This window comes from Mustela putorius, unplaced genomic scaffold (genome assembly GCF_011764305.1).
Source record: "Mustela putorius furo isolate JIRA1106 unplaced genomic scaffold, ASM1176430v1.1 tig00003858_pilon_pilon_pilon, whole genome shotgun sequence".
In the NCBI taxonomy this organism is placed as follows: domain Eukaryota; kingdom Metazoa; phylum Chordata; class Mammalia; order Carnivora; family Mustelidae; genus Mustela; species Mustela putorius.
In genome coordinates, this window is record NW_025422010.1 from 10,048,944 (window position 1) to 10,072,007 (window position 23,064).

General features: G+C 35.3%; 1 protein-coding gene across 10 annotated transcripts in view; it reads right to left on the reverse strand.

The window, feature by feature from the left end:
- Nucleotides 1–23,064, reverse strand: part of PTPRM (protein tyrosine phosphatase receptor type M) — a 776,839-nt gene that overhangs the window by 290,310 nt on the left and 463,465 nt on the right. For all 10 annotated transcript variants that reach the window (XM_045065755.1, XM_045065757.1, XM_045065756.1 and 7 more), the window contains 2 exons: nucleotides 8,956–9,264; nucleotides 1,924–2,033 (listed from right to left, as the gene is read on the reverse strand). In XM_045065755.1, the coding sequence (XP_044921690.1) occupies nucleotides 1,924–2,033; nucleotides 8,956–9,264 (419 nt within the window). The remainder of the gene's footprint in view (nucleotides 1–1,923; nucleotides 2,034–8,955; nucleotides 9,265–23,064) is intronic.

The following is a 23,064-nucleotide window of genomic DNA, read 5'->3' on the forward strand; positions in this document are numbered from 1 at the left end:
GTTTTTACCTATAGTCAAATGTGCTTCTATGACAGAATACACTGTCCCTAAGGTTCCTGCCTTTTTTGAGGGGACAACTGTTCTCTATTTCCTTAGCATGATGTCCGTAGCCAGAGACGATGGTTCTCCGGAGGGGACCAAGTCTGGCTCTACATCAGTCTTTGGCTCCAGGAGGAAGCTGGGCCTATCACTGACTATCGCTCACGCTGGGCATGGCATACAGTGCATCTGAGCTGAAGAAGAGCTCCTTCCTGAGACCCTATCTAAGACCTATTTCGTGAACAGAAAGGGGTTTAAGAGAGAGAAAGATTTGGTGGCGAGAAAACTTGTATTTCATCACTGAAGCCTGATGCACACATTTGACATTTTCCCTTTGGTACCTAGAAAAGTAAACCAACCTGCTCCACTTACCTAGATCTGATTTTTAAAACACTGATTTAAGGCACATTCAGGTATCCCCAATTATAACAGCATTTAGGTCAGTGTTCAACTGGGAGACCCTGGCTGCTGAATTCAGAGAGATTAACGGATTCCTCTTTTGAATTATTATTCCTATTGTTTCTGTGCTAAAGTTACTTGCTACACAAAGAAGTATGTTCAGTGGCATCAAGAAGAATGAATCTGGCTATCATTTTCTGTCTGTCTAGATATCTACATGTGGCTTTTAGGACAGATGGACTTATTTCTTGACACTTAACACTGGTTCAAAGGTTGTTATCTTTTCTAGGAAAATATCTGTTATTCTTAGGTAGGAATCTCCAAAACTGAGCCCAGAAAATGGTCTTGGGCCCAACAATATCAATTAAAAATCTGATCACTGAGAAAAAAATATGAACTTGTTTGATGGTAACACTTAGTTCTTTCAAAGCTGAGCCACAGATTTTTATAACACTGAATTCATTTACAATGAAGCTGCCCAAGGAACAGCGTCAATAACTTAACATGAAAATCAACTTTTTCTTTTCTCTTATGTTGTTTAGCTTTCAATTAAAAACATTATTTTTTGCATCTCAATACCAATTTTCTAAAGGTGTAAGGAAACATAAATGTAAGGCTAGTTGGGTCAGGGAGGGGGTTTACCAGCGATTACTGTCTGACAGCTAATCTACTCAGTCTTTTGTCAGTAGTTCTGAAAGGTATTCAAGCAGAGGTTCCATAAGAGGAATTGCCGCGATTTTTAGAGACCTAACAACATATAATTTTGTTAAATTTGCATTCAAATAAATGCTTGCTTAAAAAAAATGCACCTGCTTGTTTCTATGACAATAGGCACAGTGAAATGATGCTCATACAGACGTGATGATGACTGTCACTCCCTGTTACTGCTGTTATTTTTTTCCTGGAACAATTCATCAAATTCTTCTCTGCTCTCTATCATTCAATCATTTGATATGCCTCAGTAGACAAAACTATGTCAAGGAAGTCTAAAGGATGTTTTGCTAATACCAAGAAACCAAAAGACATTATTCTATTGTTACCCCTGAGAAATGTCTATTGACTTTGCTAATTGGATAAACAGTGTTCTTCTATAATTCAGGAGTAAAATATTTTATAGCTAACAAGAATAAGACTATGTGGTTGCCTCCTAATCAATGTACACTTCAAAATACTTACTGCTTTTAATATGGGTGATTTTTTTAAATACCGTGTTGTGTCTTTACATATAATAACATATAGTCTAGAAACATCCAAATCATTATAAGCATACTTCCTGAAACGACACATAACTGAAAAACCAGTTTTTTTTTTGTTTTTTGTTTTTGTTTTTTGTTTTTTTGCTTCTATGCAAGAAGCATTGTAGCTATCAAAGGTGTTAAACTTCTTAAAAGACATGATGCCATTATGCATTTTTAAATACTAGACAGTTTAGCTATCATAGACATTATAATGAAAAATTAAATTACTAATGAATGTATATACTACCTCGTATAAAGTGATGACACCATATGTTTGAATTGGTTCTCGCCATTGAAGAAATATCTTCTCTTCAAAAGTACTTCCTTGGATGGATTCAGTAGGAACAGCTCCTGGCACTAGAAGGGGGTGAGAAATCAATAAATGTTTGAAAGACTCCCCCAAATTAGATTTTCCTAGACATATTAGGTTTTTCACTCTCAACTGAGATATAAGATTTAATAGTCCATAGATGCACTTAGTTTTCTTTTAAAACCATTTTGGCCACACTGTCCTTATGAAGAAAATAGTCTCATCACATTTTTTTTTTAAAGTCTGAATCAACTAGATGAAGCTCAGTAATCACCTTTTAAATGAACTTTTACATTCTTCAGAAATAAAGATATAGAGCAATAAGATTCCCACACGTTGCTCATGAGAGCAGAAATGGGTACAGCCACTTTGAAAAATAATTTGGTAGTATTTAGTAAAGTTAAAGAGGCATGTATCATATGCCCCAATAATCCTACCTCCAGGTAGATTTTCTAGTAATATTCTTGCATGTATGTACCAAGAGACATATAGTAAGATGTCAACATAGCTTTTTTTTTTTTTAATATTTTATTTATTTGACAGACAGGGATCATAAGTAGGCAGAGAGGCTCGCAGAGAGGGAGATCGGGAAGCAGGTTCTCTGCTGAGCAGAGATCCTGATGTGGGGCTCGATCCCAGGACTCTGAGATCATGACCTGAGCTGAAGGCAGAGGCTTAACCCACTGAGCCACCCAGGTGCACCGACATAGAATTTTTTAAACAAAAATAATAATTTGGGGACAAACTGAGTGGTTTAATAAATTGTTATAGTCACACAATATAACACAAAAAATGAGTATAAATGACAGCTATATACATTATCATAGATGAATTTTATATTTATAATTTTATATTTTCATATATTTTACAGTTACAATATCAAGTGACAAAATTATGTGAAAGGAAAATGGATACGAACTATTGTACTGACATTTAATATATCTGTTAAAAATGCACACAAAATAGATATTCTAAAAAGATGTGATAGAGATGAGATAATATGTAATAATAAATATTTAAACAAATTTTATTAATTAACGATACAAAAGACTTTGGGAATTTTTATGCCGGTTTTAAAACCTGAAATATGCAACACCTTTTGACTAGTTTTCAGATAAATATAATTGACATAAGGAAAGGTGGAAATTTACCTGCCAATCTTCTATAAAATAACACTTAATATTATTTTTAAAATATTGTTTATCTCATTTTCATTTAAATTCAGTTTTTGCATTGCATCATATCGTACAAAATTTAGTATATTAGTGTGTCTATTCTATTTAAAAACTAGTATATCTGTCATACTTATACATATATTTGAAGGTACATGATCAAATTTTTTGGTGACTCTATGGGTAACCATAAAGTAGTAAGAGAGGACTCACACTTCTCAAAACTTTCTGCAAAGCTACAGTATCAAGACTGTGTGGAACTGACATAAAGATAAACATACAAATTAGTGGAGCAGAACTGAGAGTACAACCTACATTTGCAGTCAATTGATTTTCATTAAGGGCCCAGGAAAATTTAAAGGGAAGATAATACAAATGGTGCTGGGACAACTGGATATTCATATGTGAAAAAATGAAGTTGGGGGGCACCTGGGTGGCTCAGTGGGTTAAGCCGCTGCCTTCGGCTCAGGTCATGATCTCAGGGTCCTGGGATTGAGTCCCGCATCGGGCTCTCTGCTCGGCGGGGAGCCTGCTTCCCTCTCTCTCTCTCTCTGGCTGCCTCTCCGTCTACTTGTGATTTCTCTCTGTCAAATTAATAAATAAAATCTTTAAAAAAAAATAAAAAAAAATGAAGTTGGATTCTTACCTCACACCATATACAAAGATTGTATCAAAATTGATTAAGAGCTCAATGTAAGAGCTAAAACTACAAAATTCTTAGTATAAAACATATATTCATGTGAATATTCATGACCTGGGATTAGGCAATAGTTTCTTGGACAGGACACCAAGAGCAAAAGCAACAAAAAAAATATACAGATAAACTGTACGTCATCAAAATGAAAAGCTTTGTGCTTCAAAGGGCACTATCAAGAAAGTGAAAAGACAACACAGAATGGGAGAAAAGTTTAACAAATCATGTATCTCACAAGAGGCTTATATCTTAAATACATAAATTACTAAAAACCAATAAGAAAACAAATGATCCAATTAAAAACAGGCAAAGGGTCTGTATAAACAGTTCTCCAAAAAAGATATACCAATGGCCTATAAACACATGGAAAGATGCTCAACATCACCACCTAGCAGGAAAATGCCAATCAAAACCACAACAAGATAGCCCTTCGCACCACTGAAATGGACATAGTCCGAAGGCAGATAAAATAAGTATTGGTGAGATGTGGAAAAATTGAAATCTGCATACACTGATGGAGGGAATATAAAAATCCTACATTTTCAAAGGAGGATTTCAAGGGATCTCCTTTGAAAATAGTCTAGCAGCTCTTCAAATAGATGCAGATTGTGAATTTCACTCCTAGGTACATACCTAAGAGAACTAAAAACATATACTACTCAAAAAATTCTACACAAATATAAAATTATACATGAATATTAATAACATTTTCATAATAGCCCCAAAGTATAAACAACCCAAACGTTCATCAACTCATGAATGGGTAAATACATCTCAATAAAGTTATAAAAGGGGGTTGAAGAAGTTTTAGATTATGGGAGGCTATGAATGGTCCTTTAAGGGTGGGTAAGAGCTCCACAGATTGGAAAGAGTGCCTACAATTGCAAAAGGACACTCACAGGTAGTCCACATTTTTTTAGATGAGGGGATACAGAGGTAGATGTAGGATTTTATAGTTATTTTAAATAGAGCTCAGTATAGCTTGGCAGAAAAAAAAATACTGATTCAGGATTGCAGGCATGGGTTCTCATTTAAGACTTCTCAGTAACTAAACTATTTAGTTTGGGCAATTCACTGAACCTCTTGGGTCTCAGGTTCCTCATGTTTAAAATGAAGAAGTTGGACTAAGTTCATCTTTACTATCCAAACTCTAAATAACATACAAATATTCTCTCTTGTGATACCTTTAACATTAGTAAAAAGACAATTTTTTTCCACACATTTTTCATGAGGTAAATAATATTCAATAGAAATAGTATACCACTGTAAAACTCACAAGGTTCAATGAATTGTAGCCTTTTATAATAGTAGATACATAAAGTGACCTCATCATTCTTTTCTCTTCAAACTCGGTATTGACAATTATTCTATTTTTGTCTTTCTTTCTCTTTCTCTTTTTGAAGTCTTTGTTGTTGTTGTTAGGAAATATAATTTGAAATAAAAGGTTTTCTAATTAACTGGATGACAGTGTGCAATGAAAATAATGGGTTTTTATTTGGAAATTATGCATGCCCCAACTTCTGGGAATAACAAGACAATTTAAACAAACAAAAAGATAAGTTATTCTGATCTCAAGTTTTGACAGAACTTAACAGAACTCCTAGCTCATGTCCTTTCTCAATCTGAAACCCAAAAGGGGTAAGGGGATCCATCCATGTGGGTTCATGAATAAGACATATCTGCTCATCTCTAGAAATGACTATATCTTCCCCTGTTGTTGATTAAAACATTACTGTTGATTTAAACATGAATGAGACGATTATCAACAAACTTTATTGTTTTATCTAAGGACTAACAGAATACTTTTGAGTGTTTTGATACCTACTCAGTATGATGCCTAATGTTACAGAGGAATAGAAGGATTTTCTCTTTAGTTTATAGGTAAGAGACAAAAGATTGTATGTAACAGAGAGAGAGAGATCAAGGAAAGGTCATAAGGAATTGCTTTGAATCATTATAGCAATAATAATGACCACTTATTAAAGTGTCCCTCCCACCCCTGTCACCTACAAAGAATTCTCTATGTAAATTGCCTCTAACTCTAATATGGTTGAGAACTGTTACTATTTTCACTTCTCAAGTGAGGAAATTAAAGCCCAGAGATTTAAAAATTCTTATCAGGTGCAAAGGAGGTCAGAAGGATGAGTGCTACAGGCTATAAGCATTGGAGGCAGCTCTTTGAAAAACCTAAAGGCTGATGAGCCCTTTGGAGGGCAGCAAAGGAGATGGAAATGAGAGGCAGCCAGGTGGAGGGCAGGAGGCCCAGGAGAGCAGACCTTGAGGAAGAGCCTGGAATGGAAGAAGCGTGAGCTATGGCTTGATTGTCACTGATGTCTGGGTGATATCTTTGCAGAATGAGTTGCACTGGAGGAAAAGCCACTAGTTCTAGAGAAGGAGTCAGGAATAGAGAAAACCTTGAAAGTCAAGATTTATATTAAGTCCTTGAGAGCTCCGTGGAGAGAGTGACACGATGCAAATGTATTTTATTTTATTGTTAAATTTTGTTTAAATTCAAGTATAACTAACTGAGAGCGTTATATTAGTTTTAGGGGAACAATGCAATGATTCAACAATTCTATATACATTTCTCAGTGCTCATCAGGGTAAGTGTACTTTTAATCCCATTTATTTGTTTCACCCATCCCCCCCACCCACCTCCCCTCTGGGGACCATCAGTTTGTTCTCTTTATTTAAGAGACTGTTTTATGGTTTGCCCCTTTTTTCCTTTGTTCATTTGATTTTTTTAAATTCTACATATAGATGATATCATTTGATGTTTGTTTTTCTCTAACTTGTTTCACCCTCTATGTCCCTTATGTCCATCCATGCCATGTGGCAAGTTTTCATTCTATTTTACAACTGAATAATATCCCATATATCATCCATCTATATGTGGAAACTTGAGTTGCTTCCACATCTTATTATAAATAATGCTGCAATAAAAATAGGGGTGCATGTCTTTGAATAGTGTTTTCATTTTTGGGGGGGCAAATACCCAGTCGTGAAATTACTGGATCATATGGTATTTCTATTTTTAAGTTTTTCTAGGAACCTCCATACTATTTTTCACAGGGACTGCACCAATTTACATTCCCACCAACAGTGCATGAGGGTTCCTTTTTCTCTATACCCTTGCCAACACTTGTAATTTCTTGTGTTTTTTATTTTAGCCATTCTTAGTTTTAATTTGCATTTCTCTGATGATTAGTGATGTTGAGCATCTTTTCATGTGTCTGTTGGCCACCTGTATATCTTCTTTGGAAAAATGTCTTTCAGGTTTTCTGCCCATTTAGTTGGATTACTTGTTTTCTTGGTACTGAGTTGTATAAATTCTTTAAGTTGCATAAGTTATTTATATATTTTGAATATTAACCCTTTATCAGATATATCATTTATAAATACCTCCTTCCATTCAGTAGGTTGACTTTTTGGGTTTTTTGACTGTTTCTTTTGTTGAGCAGAAGCTTTTTATTTTGATGTATTCCCAAAAGTTTAATTATGCTTTTATTTCCCTTGCTAGAGGAGACTTACCTAGAAAAATGCTGCTGACATCGAAGAGAGAGGACTCGAGTAAATAAAATCGTAAATGAAGGAGAAGAAACAACAACCAACACCACAGACATGCAATTGTATTTTAAAAATTAGTTTTTGTGGGTGTGTAGGCAACATTAGAATGGGGTAAAACTGGAACCACCAAGGAAGGCTAGAAATTTCAGCATGAAACAATGAGGATCTGCATATAGTAGTGGAAAAGGAGAGAAAAGCACACTCTAATATTTTAGGAGTAGAAATAGCAGGAGTTAGGACCAAAGTAAGCACAGAAATGCGGGGATAAGAGGGTAGGGAAGAGTCAGAGGTGACCCACTGACAACGTTGGTACTTTCTTTTCACTTTTCAGAGAGATAAGGAAGAACTGAAAGAAACAGAGACAGGGCTTCTAGCCTCAGCCTGATGGGGTGACCTGTAGCAAACTCATATTCCTTACAAAAATAATGGCAGTAAGACAACTATTTGAGAACAACCAGCACAGGTAGGTTGTGGGGCTATAGAAAATAGAAGAGGAATTTTTAGGGTCAGCTCCTCATTTATCCTGGCTGTTCCCACATTTTCCTTCCACAGCAATATGCTGGGTGTTATATAGGTAATAACACTCAAAAATATTTCATTATTTCTTTAAATGGTACAATAGAGTATTGTTGTAAACATTTAATGTATGTTATATTCAATAATTAAGGATCATGGCATAATCAGCTGCAAAAAAAAAAAAAAAAAACGTGTAACATCTCTTTTTCCCAGGAATAAGTAAGTACATTCATTTGATGGGTTTCTCAAGTTCTTTGTCACTTCCTCTGATGCCTGGCAAATAAATTGTAGGTCAAATATATGGTACACTACCGCACTTTATGTGCCAAATCTAAATGTTATTGTACATGGGAGTCCCCTGTACAATCAATGTAAAACTCATATATCCTTGTTATGAGATTTAATGTATAATTTTACTATTTTAAATTATTTCAGAGGTTTATGGCAATTGTGTATTTGCTTTTTTTGATGAGTTGCTGGTGACATGCATTGTCGATTTGTTAAATCCTTGTTTATTGAGGTAATATCCAATTACAATATTGTTCCTATGGGAAAGTATGATCTATTACACGGCCACCAACCTAATGAGGTAATTTCTCAGCACTGTGCTGAAAAGCAAGGGCAGCCTCTATTTTCAGCTGAATTTTTATATGAACAATGAAGTATGTTTCAGAATACCATTTCAATATATTTAAATAAGCATTTCATATAAATAATACCCCAGCAGCAACTCTTAAGTCCAACATGATTATAAAACTTGAATGAAGAACTATTTACAGCAATATAGCATAATTATATATAGAAAGGTAACTATATGACTCATAAGGAATTAAACCTCTACATCTTTCTTCCGTTACCTTTTCAAAGCCATGCTTATGTTCCCAGAAGCACATTTATATTATTCAACCGAGTAACTAGTTCCTTCATTTTCCTTTTAGAGACCTCAATTTAAAAGAAATAAAAGCTGCTTTTCTGAAGGCATGTGTATTTCATACAAACATATCATTGAAAAGTACTCACAATCTTCATCCGTCTGTACTATGAGTTCTTGACTTTCCTTCCGTCCCTCAGGATTCATGAGGATGAGTTTCACACTGACATTGGTATACGGTGAAAGGTTAGTGATTGTGTGTTGAGGGTGTGAATTATCTGTGTCCCAGCTTACTTCTTCTCGCACTTGCTCCTGTCCCCCGACTTGGTAACAGTAGTGCACTGTGAGATTATAACTATGGCAGCGAGTGACATTATATCCAAATGGCTCCCAGCGGATAGTGATTTGTCGAGATTTGACTTCTACCACTTCCAGTTTTCTTGGGCCACGCATGGGATCTAATATAGAAAAGAAAAGGAGAACAAGAAAACATAAGAGAAACGAATTATAAGAGTTCCGGTGAAGCCCAAATGTCAGAGAGTCCTCCTTATTCCCAGTATCTGGTCTTCTCTTCTTCCATGATTAATGAAATCCCTAAAGCTTAGCTGGGCATAGCACCACCCAGAATTAAGACTAGAATTTTTAGTGTCTTCTGCAGTGAGATATGGCCATATGCCTACATTGTGGTGAATGGCATACAAGATAAGATTAAGAACAAGTTTCTGGGAGGTATCTATAAGAAGAAAGGCTCACCATCTTTTTTTCCCATCTTCCTACCCATTAGGTAGATTGAAGATATGATGTTTTTTGCTCATGCCACCATGATGGACCAGGAAGCACTTAAACATTAACCATTCAAAGTAATGATGAGGAAGGATCCAGAGTTCCTGATAACTGCTGAATTACTGTAATATCCTGGAACTGTCTACTTCCAAAACTTTCATTAGAGAGAAATACAGTGCTTTTATTTAAGGCTCTTTTCCTCTGAGGCTCTGATACATGAAACCAATCTTAACGCTCATTGATAAATATATGTTATCTTTTAAAATTAATTTATAATTATGTAATTGGAAAACATAAGAGAAAATATTGAGAATTCAGCATGAAACAATATAATGATTAGAGAACATAAACTTCTGAGCAGGACTCCAGGCCTTTCATGACTTTTGATTTGTACAGAATTTCATGCAATTACTGCTCTTTCCTATCCCTGACAATGTCTTAGTATTATTCTTGAGCCCAAGCTCCAGATACAGAGTTTCAAGCCTAGAAACGTAAATGGCATGCAGGGAACATAAGCATTTTAAGTGGTTTAAAAGAAAGAATATATACACAGGCTTCCTAAATATCTTTATGAAATGATGATGAAAATACAGTAATATTAAATACATAACATATACTGAGCACTTATTATGTGCTACACACTTTTCTAAGAAGTTTACCTTTTATGGGTTTGGGGAGAATCTGGTCTTAAATGTTCTGTTTTGGGATATCCATAAATACCCTTATTCCATATAGTCTGATTTTTTGCTTTCCTTAATTGTGGTCATCACACATGAATGCAAAGAGATCTATAATTGGTAAGGGAAAGTCAGCATGAAAACTTGAGAAATAATAGCTACCATTTACTGTATGTGCATTTATTATGTGTAACTTGCTTTATATGTAGTATTTATTCCTCAAAACAATCCTAAGAACCAACTACTATTCTTCCCAATACATAGATAAAAAAATTGCAACCAAGTCTGGTTCAAGAACTTGGCTCCAGGCTTGATTGTGGCTATGAATTCATACCTGTCTGACAATGAGAGATGCTGCTTTAACTCACTACTGCACTACTTTCTTTTACCAAAGTAAAAGAAAATCAGATAAAAAGAAATTGGAATACTCAATATACCCCAAACTTCTAAAACATGACCAAAGAATGTAAAATATAGTAAAGATTGCATGTCTTTAATCTTGGAACACAGGTGTTGTGAAGACTCTTCTCTTTCTCATGCCATAGAAGAGGGATCTACGCCATGTTCCCAGTTCAGCTTTGGCAGACATCCCTCCCTATACTTTGTGGCTACTGGAAATTTATCTGGACTGTTACTGAAGTTCATTTCTTGATTTCCATCTGTGCATAAATTCCTGGTTTGCTCTTAAGATGTAGGGAGAACCTAGAACTACTCCCTTTCCTGTGACCTCCAACAAATGAAAACATTTCAACTGAAATAATGCTTTGGTTTTTTAAATGCAAGATGGGATTTATCTGCCAGATATCTACTCAAACCATAAAATGAGGTTAATAATGATCATTCATGCTACTCCGTCCTGTAATAACTCTAGGAACCAAGGACGAGTAAGACAAAGGCTCCCCCAGGGAATCTTGAGTGGAATTACCCTGGAATGTTCCTTACTACTGAATCAATTTTTTATATTTAAATTACTAGTGTTAGGGGAAATATCATAAATAAGCTATTTAGAAATAACTTGAAAGTTTTTTTCAAGTCTAGTGACTTTGTACAATGCAAAGGAAATGTCTAATTTTATATAATGCTTCATTAGTTGAATGTTTACAAAAACTTTTAATAAGCTCCAGATCCCTTATACATAAGCAGATTAACATGCATCTCTTTGCCGGCTTCCTTATTAATCACAGGTATCCATTAGAAGTGTTCTAATGCATTTTCCCAAGGTTTCCATTAATCTTACTTACTAATAAAATGACTAAATATTTCAGATATTAGTTTAAACAATGCTGTTCTACCTTAATTTCCATAGAAACCTACTTTCTATTGCACAAATAAGCCTGCATCAATTCAGCACTTTTTAGTCAAGGAAATACAGACATGAAAGAAATTCCACAATTAAAAACACAGGAGTTCTATCTGTTTACTGCTCAAGTTTTCTTGACATTCATGCTAGTTTCCTCTCTGTTAATATATCTAAAAATTTCATTATGGTAAAATTGTCTTAAACTTTACATAAATTTGCCAAGTAAAATAGTTAAGGATAGCACAAAACAACCATATCTGTTACCAAGTTTCCAGAGTCCCTACTGTCAAGAGTGGAAACTAGCAGACTAGAGATAGCGGCTGTATGAAGTCTAAAGCTTACACAAAAAGAGGTTTGTGCTCACTGACTTGCATCTTCAAGATTCTGGCTAACCAAAACAAAACTATCTTACAGAGTTGTTACAAATAGAATATCTGTACTTATGTTCTTCGTGGGCCTTTACTAGGGTGTAGTGCTGTTGTGTCTCCTAAATGGCCATACCAAAATGGCAGGATCAAATCTTATCAACAGGGGCCAGGGATGAACGCCACATTGACCATCATTCTATCCCAATCATTCTATGACTTCTTCCACTGGTTGAAAGCTTAAGGCAGAAGCTGAATCAATACCACGACGCAGGCAATTCAGTCCACCTTAGAGGGAGACCTGTCATTTCTCTTGGGCCAGAAGGGAAGAGTTAGGTAAGCATGATGGGAAAATGAGGTCTGATGGCATAACTGGATGCTATGCATTAACCAGTACCTGTGATAACACGCTGTTTTGAGGGTAGTGTTGGTAGGCAAAGTCCAATGACTCAGGGAAACTGAAAATCCTTCCAACTCATCCCAAGCAAATGGCCTGATTTCATTATCTTTTTTTCCTTCTCTTCTGCTATTCTTCAAATTGAGCTCTGATCCAGAAATGGTTTATAATGGTTACATCTTAAGTTAGTGTTCTGTAGTACCTTTATCTTCAATGATTATGCTGGAACCATTTCTATTAGCGTACCACTAAGTGTGAATGAGGCATTCCATAGGGACATTTACTCTGGTGAGTTCTACTGATGATCATTGCAGACTTTGAAGGGCTGTTCTACTGTTGTAGAAATATATCACACTGGAAGCAATAAATGGCAACTTCATAACCAGAAATGTGTAATTTCAGTCGGCTAATTACAACTCATACTGCATTTCTAGGAGCAGAATGCGAGCACTGTCAACAAAATTTGGAATGTATTACTACCATTAGATGCACACAAAATAAATCTCTTAGGGTTAGCTAACAGGGCAATTAATTATATTCACAGGACCACTCGTTGTCGGATATCTGCTTCTTTCTCCTCAGAATCCTAGAGATGCTACTGAGGACATGAGTCGCTTCCAAGGCTGTTTGTCTTCACACTCATCCCCTCGGCCCTCACTGGAATGGGTCTCGTGACAGGCCCCACTGGCATGAATCATGAGGCCAGTCGGCCAGGTCTGGGCCTATGGGCTCATGATAAGAGACTAGAACAGCCTCCCTGAGGAGTGCCATGGCTTGTCTCGCCTGCAGCTTCGTCAGGGAGTTCTTAACCGCTTGCCGGGCTGGTGGCAGCATTTTTCATTCTGTTCCCTTTCTGCCAGTCGCAGCCAGGTTTCCTGCAGAGAAGTCTGACAGTCGCAGTCCTGACCTGAGGGACCAGCAAGCCCCGTTCTAGCCTCTGGCACTTCTGCATCCTATTTAATCAGTGATCCTGGCTTCTTCTACACTCAATCCTGTTTTCCCATGAATAAGGGCAGAAACTGACTGGTAGGATCAATTTCCATCGCAGGTTCAATTCACAGCTCATTTCTTTGGAACTCGGCTCTTTACTTCTATTACTACTATGGTGCTTTTTCAGAAACTCAATTTCAGAACCTGTGAGAGATATCTGGGTGTAATTTTAGGACCCTGCCATTGATCATCAAAAACACAGATCACAACCAATGCTCCTGCTAACAGGTTTCTCTTTCCCCCCTCTTCACAAACTATCCAGAGGTCTATTACAATAAAAGGAATCACAACCAGAATGGCCTGGTGGGCCCCCTTTGGCACCTTTAGCTACCCTATTTCTGCCTCATCAGTCACACAAAAGGAGACAAATAAAATCACAACAGCTTTCTCTACTCATCAGTTAAATCAGAGCAATACCTGATTAATTAATATTATGTTGGCTTACCCAATCATTCAATACTAAGCAGCAAGGATTCCAGGCACGTGGCACTGTTTTCAAGTGACACAGCTATAATTTTTGGACTAGACAATGTTATCCAGAGTTTAAAAAGTTCCCTTTGTCAGTGAGGCTTAAAATTTAATTTATAAAATTTGTAAAATTTAATTTATGCTACCCTACAGGCATGTATATATCTGGGATGTAAATTGAATAAATTAAAAGTTGCCATAAGAATTACATGAATTTGAATAGTCTCTTCAACCAAAATATTTTTTTCACAGGTATTGTATGAATTGTTTTGGATTGTATCATAATTAAAATCAAGAAATGTACTTGAAAGCAGTCTAGTTTTCTTAACTATTTCACACAATCCTATAAAAAAGGATAGTTTCTTCCTAAATAAAAAAAATAAATTTCAGAAATAATACTAATTAAAGAGATGAGAAGACAGGCCTATTTAATAAATTTGAATGGGAGTATAGCAACGTCAAGCCTCACACAAAATCAAACATTCTGCTTTCTTTCTTGGTTTAGGATGTACATACTCTTCATAATGTCCCTTGTATCTTCCAAGTATAGGTTTGAACTTGGCCTAACTGATAAAAGTATGTTACCTACTATCCCATGTTGCTGGAAAATGGACTATCCACTTATATTGATTGTTTTATTTTTCATCACAGAACAAAGCTGGAGCTGCTATTCACATTTTAGGGAAAATGTAAAGGATTCTTACATAATAAAATGACTAGGATACATACGAAAGTGAGAACACAGACCCTCCAGGAAGGAGGCTAAAGTTGTATAAAGTGCAATAGGAGTAAACCACTCATAGCCTGGGAAGGAGAATTCTCTTGCGGTGTCATGTGAACTGAAAAAGTAGAGGGGACAAATGCTTTGTTTGGTTTTTACCAAAAAAAAAAAAAGTATATAGTATATATATATATACTATAAAATATACATATATATTATATGTATAATATATACAATCTATATATGTATTTATATAGAGAGATATATATCTCAGGTCTTTGGTTAATCTAATGTGCGTGTTTTTAGGATAATTTCTTCAAGTGTTTCAGAATAATATAATTTTGTAAGCTTTATTTATTTATTTATTTATTTGAGAGAGAGAGAGAGAGAACATGAATGGGAGGGATAGAGGGAGAGAATTTCAAGCAGACTGAGCATGGAGACCAATGTTGGGTTTGATCTCATGATATTAAGATCATGACCTGAGCCAAAGTGTTGGATGCTTAACCAACTCTGCCAGCCAAGCACCCCCTGGATAATATTTTTTAAGCAATTTTTTAATTTTATTTTTTATTTTTATTTATTTTTTTTTTTTAAAGATTTCATCCATCTACCTGACAGAGAGATCACAAGCAGGCAGAGAGGCAGGCAGAGAGAGAGAGGGGAAAGCAGGCCCCCTGCTGAGCAGAGAGCCCAATGTGGGGCTCAATCCCAGGACCCTGGGACCATGACCTGAGCCGAAGGCAGAGGCTTTAACCCACTGAGCCACCCAGGCGCCCATTAGCTTAATGTTCTTAAGTAAAATTTTCTGAAAAGTGAGTGGAAAAAAAGAAGCAGTGAATATTTTACTGTTGACAACTTCTGAAGTAAAATAATGTAGGCATTGACAAAGTATTCAATGGCAATGGCATCTGTCATATTTTATTCTGCTTGAATTGGTTAACTGCACAAAATAAGGCTAAGAGTCACACAATGGTTGAAAGATGTTATTCTGGTAAACATAAAATGTTCTTTTTGTGGTTTTAATTTAAGGTCTTTGAAATTCTTTTAAGGCCTTTGAAATTTTAAGTAATAAAACCTTTGAAACACATTGAAAAGTACCAAATAAAGCAATCACCTGTGTCCCTACTAATATCAAATGTTAACATTTTGTGTTTTGCTTCAGACCAGTTTTTATTAAAGAAATAAAATATTACTGATTATTAATTCTTTCCACTTTCCTATAAGCAATTCCAAGGTTATTATATTTCATTCCCAGACATGTTTTTATATTTTTATTACATATATCTGTGATGCTTATAAATTTACATAAATTCTACCATTCTTTGCAACTTGAGAATTCATTCAATGCCAGTCAAATTGAAAAATATAAATCTAGTTATCATTTTAATGGGTGCACAGAATTCCATTAAGCAAATGAACCATAGTTTACTTATACTTTCCTTCATTGAGGGACAGATAGGTTGAATCTACTTTTTCTCTATTTCAACCAGTGTACAAGGAGCATCGCTGTTTATATAACCCTTAGACAACTTTCCTTGGGTGAACATAAAATGTGGGACTGTTGGCCTGTAGAGTCTGCATGTCTTCAAGTGTACTAGATAATGTCAAATTGTGCTCCAAAAGGAAAGCAACATTCAGATGATCCTTTCCCCCAGTGAGATTCTATTTCAAGACTGTAAATCTAAAACCTGCTCCTGAGGAGTGATCTTGAATTATTGGTACTGGTTCCAATAAAATGTAAATAAGCAAAGTCTAATCTAAGACAATTTCATGAACTGTATCATTTATTTGACATAAACTTTGAAATGGAAATTTATTATATACAGAACAATTTTTCTTCGGCTATAGTGTTTGACAAGTGTTTATATAAGGAATCTCTCCCAATTACCATTCCCTATATCATATTATGTGTATGTGTAAAAATAAAAAATTCAAATTCATCAAATAGAGAATTAGATAAATTGATAAATTGATGGATAATACATTTTAGGAATACATTCCTAAAATTAGCATTGTTTTCTGATTACATCAAATGGCCCTTCATAAAGTACTCTCCTATTTCAACAGAACTAGATCCAGCTTAAGACATAAATATACCTTCTATATTTATGTATATTTTAATGTATATTACATTTTACATTATATACTTACATACACACACAAATATGTATATGTACATATATATTTTTTATTGCATAGACCATGATGTATCTCCAATGGTACCTTACATCATGTTCCTTACTTAAAATAAAATAAAATGATAGGATTGCAGACCTCAGTTTTGCAATCTAAAGACTAATCCTTGGGCCCAGAGCAGCACAGGGAAGCTAAACATCTAGTTCTAGGTTAATCTCAGGTCCTTGGAAGTAGATAAAACATCCATAGTCAATAGTGATAGTCAACAGTGAAATCTCTTGGATCCCAAGAGACACAAACACAAATTTCTAAACAAAATCATCCTTAAATTAGATCTCCTGTTTTCAGAGATTAAGACAGCTAAATACAAGCGCATTAGCAGAGATCACACACACACACACAAAAAAACAAGAAACATACATATTCACCAGTAAGAATCAGCAGAAATAGGAAACAAGAGATTTAGACCCCCAAGATTGTCAGATGAAGAATATAAATTTTGAGTCACACTTTCAAATTTAAAACTGTAATTACCAAAATGAGCATGCCATCATGAAGAATAGCCAGTTGGATTTTAAAAGCAACTAAGTATTATTTTTATGAATAACAAATTAAAATATCACAAAAACTCAAAGGATGGATAAAACAACAAGATTAGACACAGCTTAAGAGAAAATTGATGAACTAGAAGATAGATCAGAGGAAATTAACTAGAATGCAATGCAGAGAACTGGAAACTGGAAAGTGGTAGAAAAATAGAAAAGAGAGAGGCAGAATGGAATTTGAAGGTCTAATTTGTTTCTAGTGGGTATTCCAGGAGGAGAACAGAGAGAATAGAGAAGAGGCAAGCTATCCGAAGATAGAATGTCTGAGAAATTTCCAGAGCCAACAAAAGATATCAGATAAAATATAAAGAACATATAACATATACAAAAAGAAGGTAAATGAAATTAAGTCCACAATTAGATAGTGTAGTTAAATATAGATAACCAAATCAAAGAGAAATCTTACAAATATCAGGAGAGAAAAGACATATCACTTATAAAGTCATAGCAATTAGATTGACAGAAGTTTTCTCAACATTATCCATGGAAAGCAGAAAATGGGAACAAAACATCAAAAGTGCTCAGAGAAAACATGTCAACTTAAAATTTCATACTAGTGAAACAAAATGTAAAATAAAGTTGATTTCAAAGAATCAAAACCAAGTGAGTTTACTACCAATAATCTACATTAAGGGATAAACGTCAGAAAGAAATAAAACTGATGTTCGAAGGAAGATCTGACATGCTAAGAGATATGAGATGAGCAAAAAATAATCTAAGTCTGTATACATAAAATAGTAATAATGTCTAATTTAAGAGGTTTTAGAAAATAGCATGGAATTTAACTACTGACAATAAAGAATAATATAAGTAGGGAAGACAGTGCTCAGAGTCAGAATAGTTCAAGACCCTTACATCATTGGAAAGAGATTTAAGATATTAAGTATAGACTTTTTAAAGTCTGCATGGCGTATTTTCTATGGTAACCACTATACAAATAGCAGTAGAGTGATATTTTGCAACAGTAAGGAATAGTAATTCTTAAAAATATAATACAGAGGGGAAAAAAAACAAGTCAAATACGAATATAAGTAATTCTACTTGTTGGTAGAAACATGTCCAAATATATTACAAATCACAATAAATGTAAATGGAACCTTCTCAATTAAAAGATCCAGAGAATTACACTCAATGTGAAATCAGTGTTTTGCTATATGTTGTTATAAGAAATAAATGTAAGTCATATGTACATGGAAATTTGAAAGTAAAAGCATATAAAAAAGGTTATTAGAAAATATTAAACATATGAAACAGAATAGTTGCATTAAGGGACACACAGAATTATTACATAGTAATAATAGTTTCAGTTCATCAAAAAGATAAGAAGATACAACAATTATAAATTCTTATGCACCCAATAAGACAGACAGCTTTAGAATACGTAAAGTAATTGATAGCTTAATATAAAACCAAACAAGGATAACGTGTGTGAGCAACATATCTCATTCATGCATCAATGAATCAATTGTGAACAAAATAATCAAATCCATATATATATACACATACACACATACATGCATATATATATATACATGCATATATATATATATACACACACATATATCTATATAAAACTGACAATACTGCATGACCAAGTTAGATTAATTAGGATGGTTTAACATAAAAAGTCTATAAATGTAATTCACCACATTAACAAATTAAAGAAGAAAAACCATATGATAGTTTTAATAAATACAGAAAGTGTATTTGTTAAAATGTCCATTCATAAGAGGAAACACTTTTGGCAAATCGAGAACATGAAATCTCACACACCTAATTAGCAAACATTGTTCTGAATGAAAACACATTACGGAGCAGCACAAGGATGCAAGCTACTTTCCTAGTAGCTAGGAGTCTAGCTGGTTCTAGACTGTATGGTAGGAAATAAAATATCTAAAATTTAAAAAGGAAAAAACAAAAATCTAATTATATACAACATACATGTTGACACCTGCACAGGCTCTACAAATTCTAAGAAGCAGCAAGTATTTAGCAAAGTGGCTAAATATAAATTACTGTTAAAATCCTTTGTATAGAAATACATCAGTAACAAACTGGGAGGACTGGTTGGCTCAGTGGGTTAAAGCCTCATCCTTCAGCTCAGGTCATGATCTCAGAGTCATGAGATCAAGCCCCACATCAGGCTCTCTGCTCAGCGGGGAGCCTGCTTCCTCCTCTCTCCCTCTCCCTGCCTCTTTGCCAACTTGTGATCACTGTCAAATAAATAAATAAAATTTAAAAAAAAAAGAAAAGAAATACATCAATAACAAACTGGAATACCAATTTTAAAAAAAGGTAAGACTTATAACAAGACCAAGATATATAGGTGACTCAGGAACAAATCTTACAAATGAACAATAATAAAATTTAAAAATGTACTGAAAATCATTGATGAGAATCAAAAGAACTGCAGATCTAAATCCTGGTCATGAATAGTAAGACTCAGTATTGTAAAGCTACTTGTCCTCCCTAAAATAATCACTGGAATCAATGCAAGTTCAATCAAAATCTAATTAGTTTTGAGAAACTTGATGAGTTGATTCTAAAATAAATACAGAGCCAACGCCCCCAAATATAGCCATAACACCCCTGACCAAGAATGGAGTAGAGAAACATGTTCAATCAGATATCAAGAGTTATTTACAAGCTACCAGGATGAAACAGTGATATTGTTGAAAGAACAGGCATGGAGTTGCCTAGACTGCTAATATATGATAGAGCTGGAAATTCTTATTCTGACTGCTGGAGTAAAGACAATTAGTCCTGGGGAACTTGTGTATCCACATTGGAAAAAAAGAAAAAAAAAAGTGAAAGAGAAAAAAAAAGTATCATGTGTCAATGAAAACCTTGGTAACTTATATTATGTTAAAATCAAGAATGTATGTTAATTAAACTGTACCATTACAAAAGCTAAGACATAAGTTTATTCTTGGTAAAAAAAAAAAAAAGAAAACCAATGAAATACACTTAGGACAAAAGATATAAATAGGCATTTCACAGAAAAGTAAAAAAGGCATGCCACCAGGCAGAAGATCTTGGCAACTATTTAACAAAGGAGAGATATAACACACACAGAATGCCCATGGATCACAGGAAAAAGGTGACAACTTGAAAGAGAAACAAGTGAAAACTAAAAACATGAGTTTCACAGAAGAGGAAAAAAACAGACCATAAACAAAAAAATATGCTCAAGCTTCATATTAACCTGAGAAATGCCAAATAAGTAAGGTTGTAGCAAGGCTCCATTTTATACCACCCAGATAGCAAAAATGGAAAAGTCTGGTCATACTAACAATCGGCAGGATGTAGGTCAAGGGCAGGTGTCATATACACACCCCACTAATGAGGGCATGAGCTGGTATAGCTACCATGAATGAACACTTAGCATCATCTTGTAAGGTAGACATTCAAATACTCTATAACCTAGCAATTCTCTTTCTAGGTTTGCATCCTAGAATGGAACTTCTAAACTTCTCTGCTAAGAACAATCTGGAACATTTTTAAAATATCACGCTTCCTAGGACTTTCCCCAGAGATGCTAATTTGGTGATCTTGTAATGAAGCTGAAAAATCTGCATCTTGAAGAAGCTACCCAGGGTAGTCTTATCCCCAGAGAAGTTTGGGGAAGAGGTCTAGATCCCTGCCTTTCAGAGTATGGCACCAGCAACAGCGCCATCACCTGTTAGAGCTGCAAATGCTCCAGCCCCACTTCTCCCATCAAGTGGAACCTGCCTTTGCACATTAAAGCTTGAGAAACTCTTAAGAGGATTATTTTTTAGAGTGAAGGTTGGGTCCCTAGGTCTTAAACTCAGACCAGCATTTTTTCTAAAGGAAGAGGACAGGAAGATAAACAAGAGAACACATTTTTGGTCCAAAGATGAGGACTATATGGTGCAATTTTTGCTGTAGATCTACATACCCACTCTTTTCCAAATTTATAGGAGTCTGTAACTGTGATACAATGTAAAACACAGCCATTCTGCAGCAAAAGCCTTTGAAAGACACATCCTTAGAGACGTTGTTCCCTGTGGGCACCAGGTACTACCTAAGAAATGTTTTTAGCAGCTTTGTTGACAAAAGAATATGAAAGAAAAGTGTGGAAACAGCCCAAACATCTACTGACCAGACAACAGATATATACTCATACAGTGGAAAATCATACTGTAATGAAAATGAATAATGCAAAAAAATGAATCTTAGAAATGCAGAATTGAGTGAAAAACTCAAGTTACAGAAGACTACGGGGATACAATTTTATAAAACTGAAAAACAAAGGGCACCTGGGTGGCTTGGTCAGTGAGGCATCCAACTCTTGATTTTGACTCAGGTCATGGTCTCAGGGTTGTGAGACCGAGCCCTGCGTTGGGTTCCATGTTCAGCTCGGAGTCTGCTGGAGACTCACTTTTCCTTTCTGTCTCTGCCTGCCCCCCAACCTTCTCTCTCACTCTCTCTCTAATAGATAAGTAAGTCCTAAAAACAAACCAAAACAAAACAAAACCCAAAACTGAAAAACCAGCAAAAGGGAATTGTATAAGAATGCATACATACAAATGTGATAACACAACCAAGTAAGACAAGAGCAAAGGAAACTTTACACAAAAACTCAGGAGTGGGTTTGGGAGAAGGGGGTGGGATTATGGACATTGGGGAGGGTATGTGATTTGGTGAGTGCTGTGAAGTGTGTAAACCTGGTGATTCACAGACCTGTACCCCTGGGGATAAAAATATATGTTTATAAAAAATAAAAAATTAAAAAATCAAAAAAAAAAAAAAAGTGGGGAAAAAAAAAAAAAAAACTCAGGACACCAGTTCCCTCTGACTTGGTGGCAGAGGGACAAAATGGGAAGCAGCATGCAGTTAGATTAAACACAAAGTTTCTAGGCATGGTCTGCTTTTAAGCTGAGGAGCCCACCCTTCTTACGCTACACAATTTATGTAGGTTGCATATAATCTTTCATAATAACTTTAAAAAAGATTCACAGACCTGTACCCCTGGGGATAGAAATATATGTTTATAAAAAGTAAAAATTAAAAAAAAATAAAGATTATTGTAGGGAAGGCATGAATATTCCAGAAAAATTGTTGGCTCCCTGAAATTTTCTTTCTGGAGAACAGTCAATCTAGGGTTCTCACAGGTAAAAGACTATGGTTTCTATAACCAGATCCGAGGGAAGTAAGACTTGAAAAGCATTACAAAGCCCTCTTCCCACAAAGTATCATAGGCTTTCTAGCTGCAATGTCCTCATCCCTGAAACCAGACCTTTGGGGCCTGCCCACTGTGTCTCTCCTGTCCTCACTTCATGCTGATACTTATGGCACAAGTTTTTGCATTCATTGCCCTTGTCCAAGCTTCTGGACTTCACTCTCTCATTCTTAGATACTTACAGAGAGGTTCAAAACAAAACTCAGGACATCCACGTAGGGAAGAGCCCCTGGGAAGGTAACTGTCCAAGGCCATGCCTAGCCCATGTGGTAACTTTGTGTAAATTAGAAAGAGTGCCTCTTCCTCAACAAACTTTTTGTCCTCTGCTGAAAAGTGTCCATGGAAAATACACCCATCTATGAGGCTTATGCGATGAGTTGGCACTGTGTGCTTACATACTGCTGAATTGAACAACTATACGCCATGGCTTTGTTTGTGTACATATATGTGTGTATGTTTGTGTGGTGTTCAATGTGTTCAAGTTATGTGATCAAAGAGATATGTTTCCTACCTGAGATATATACATATATACACACACTTATAGTAAAGATTCTTAGAGAAGACACTTTGTGGTGAAGAATCTCAAAACTTAGAAAAACCAGGTCTGCTG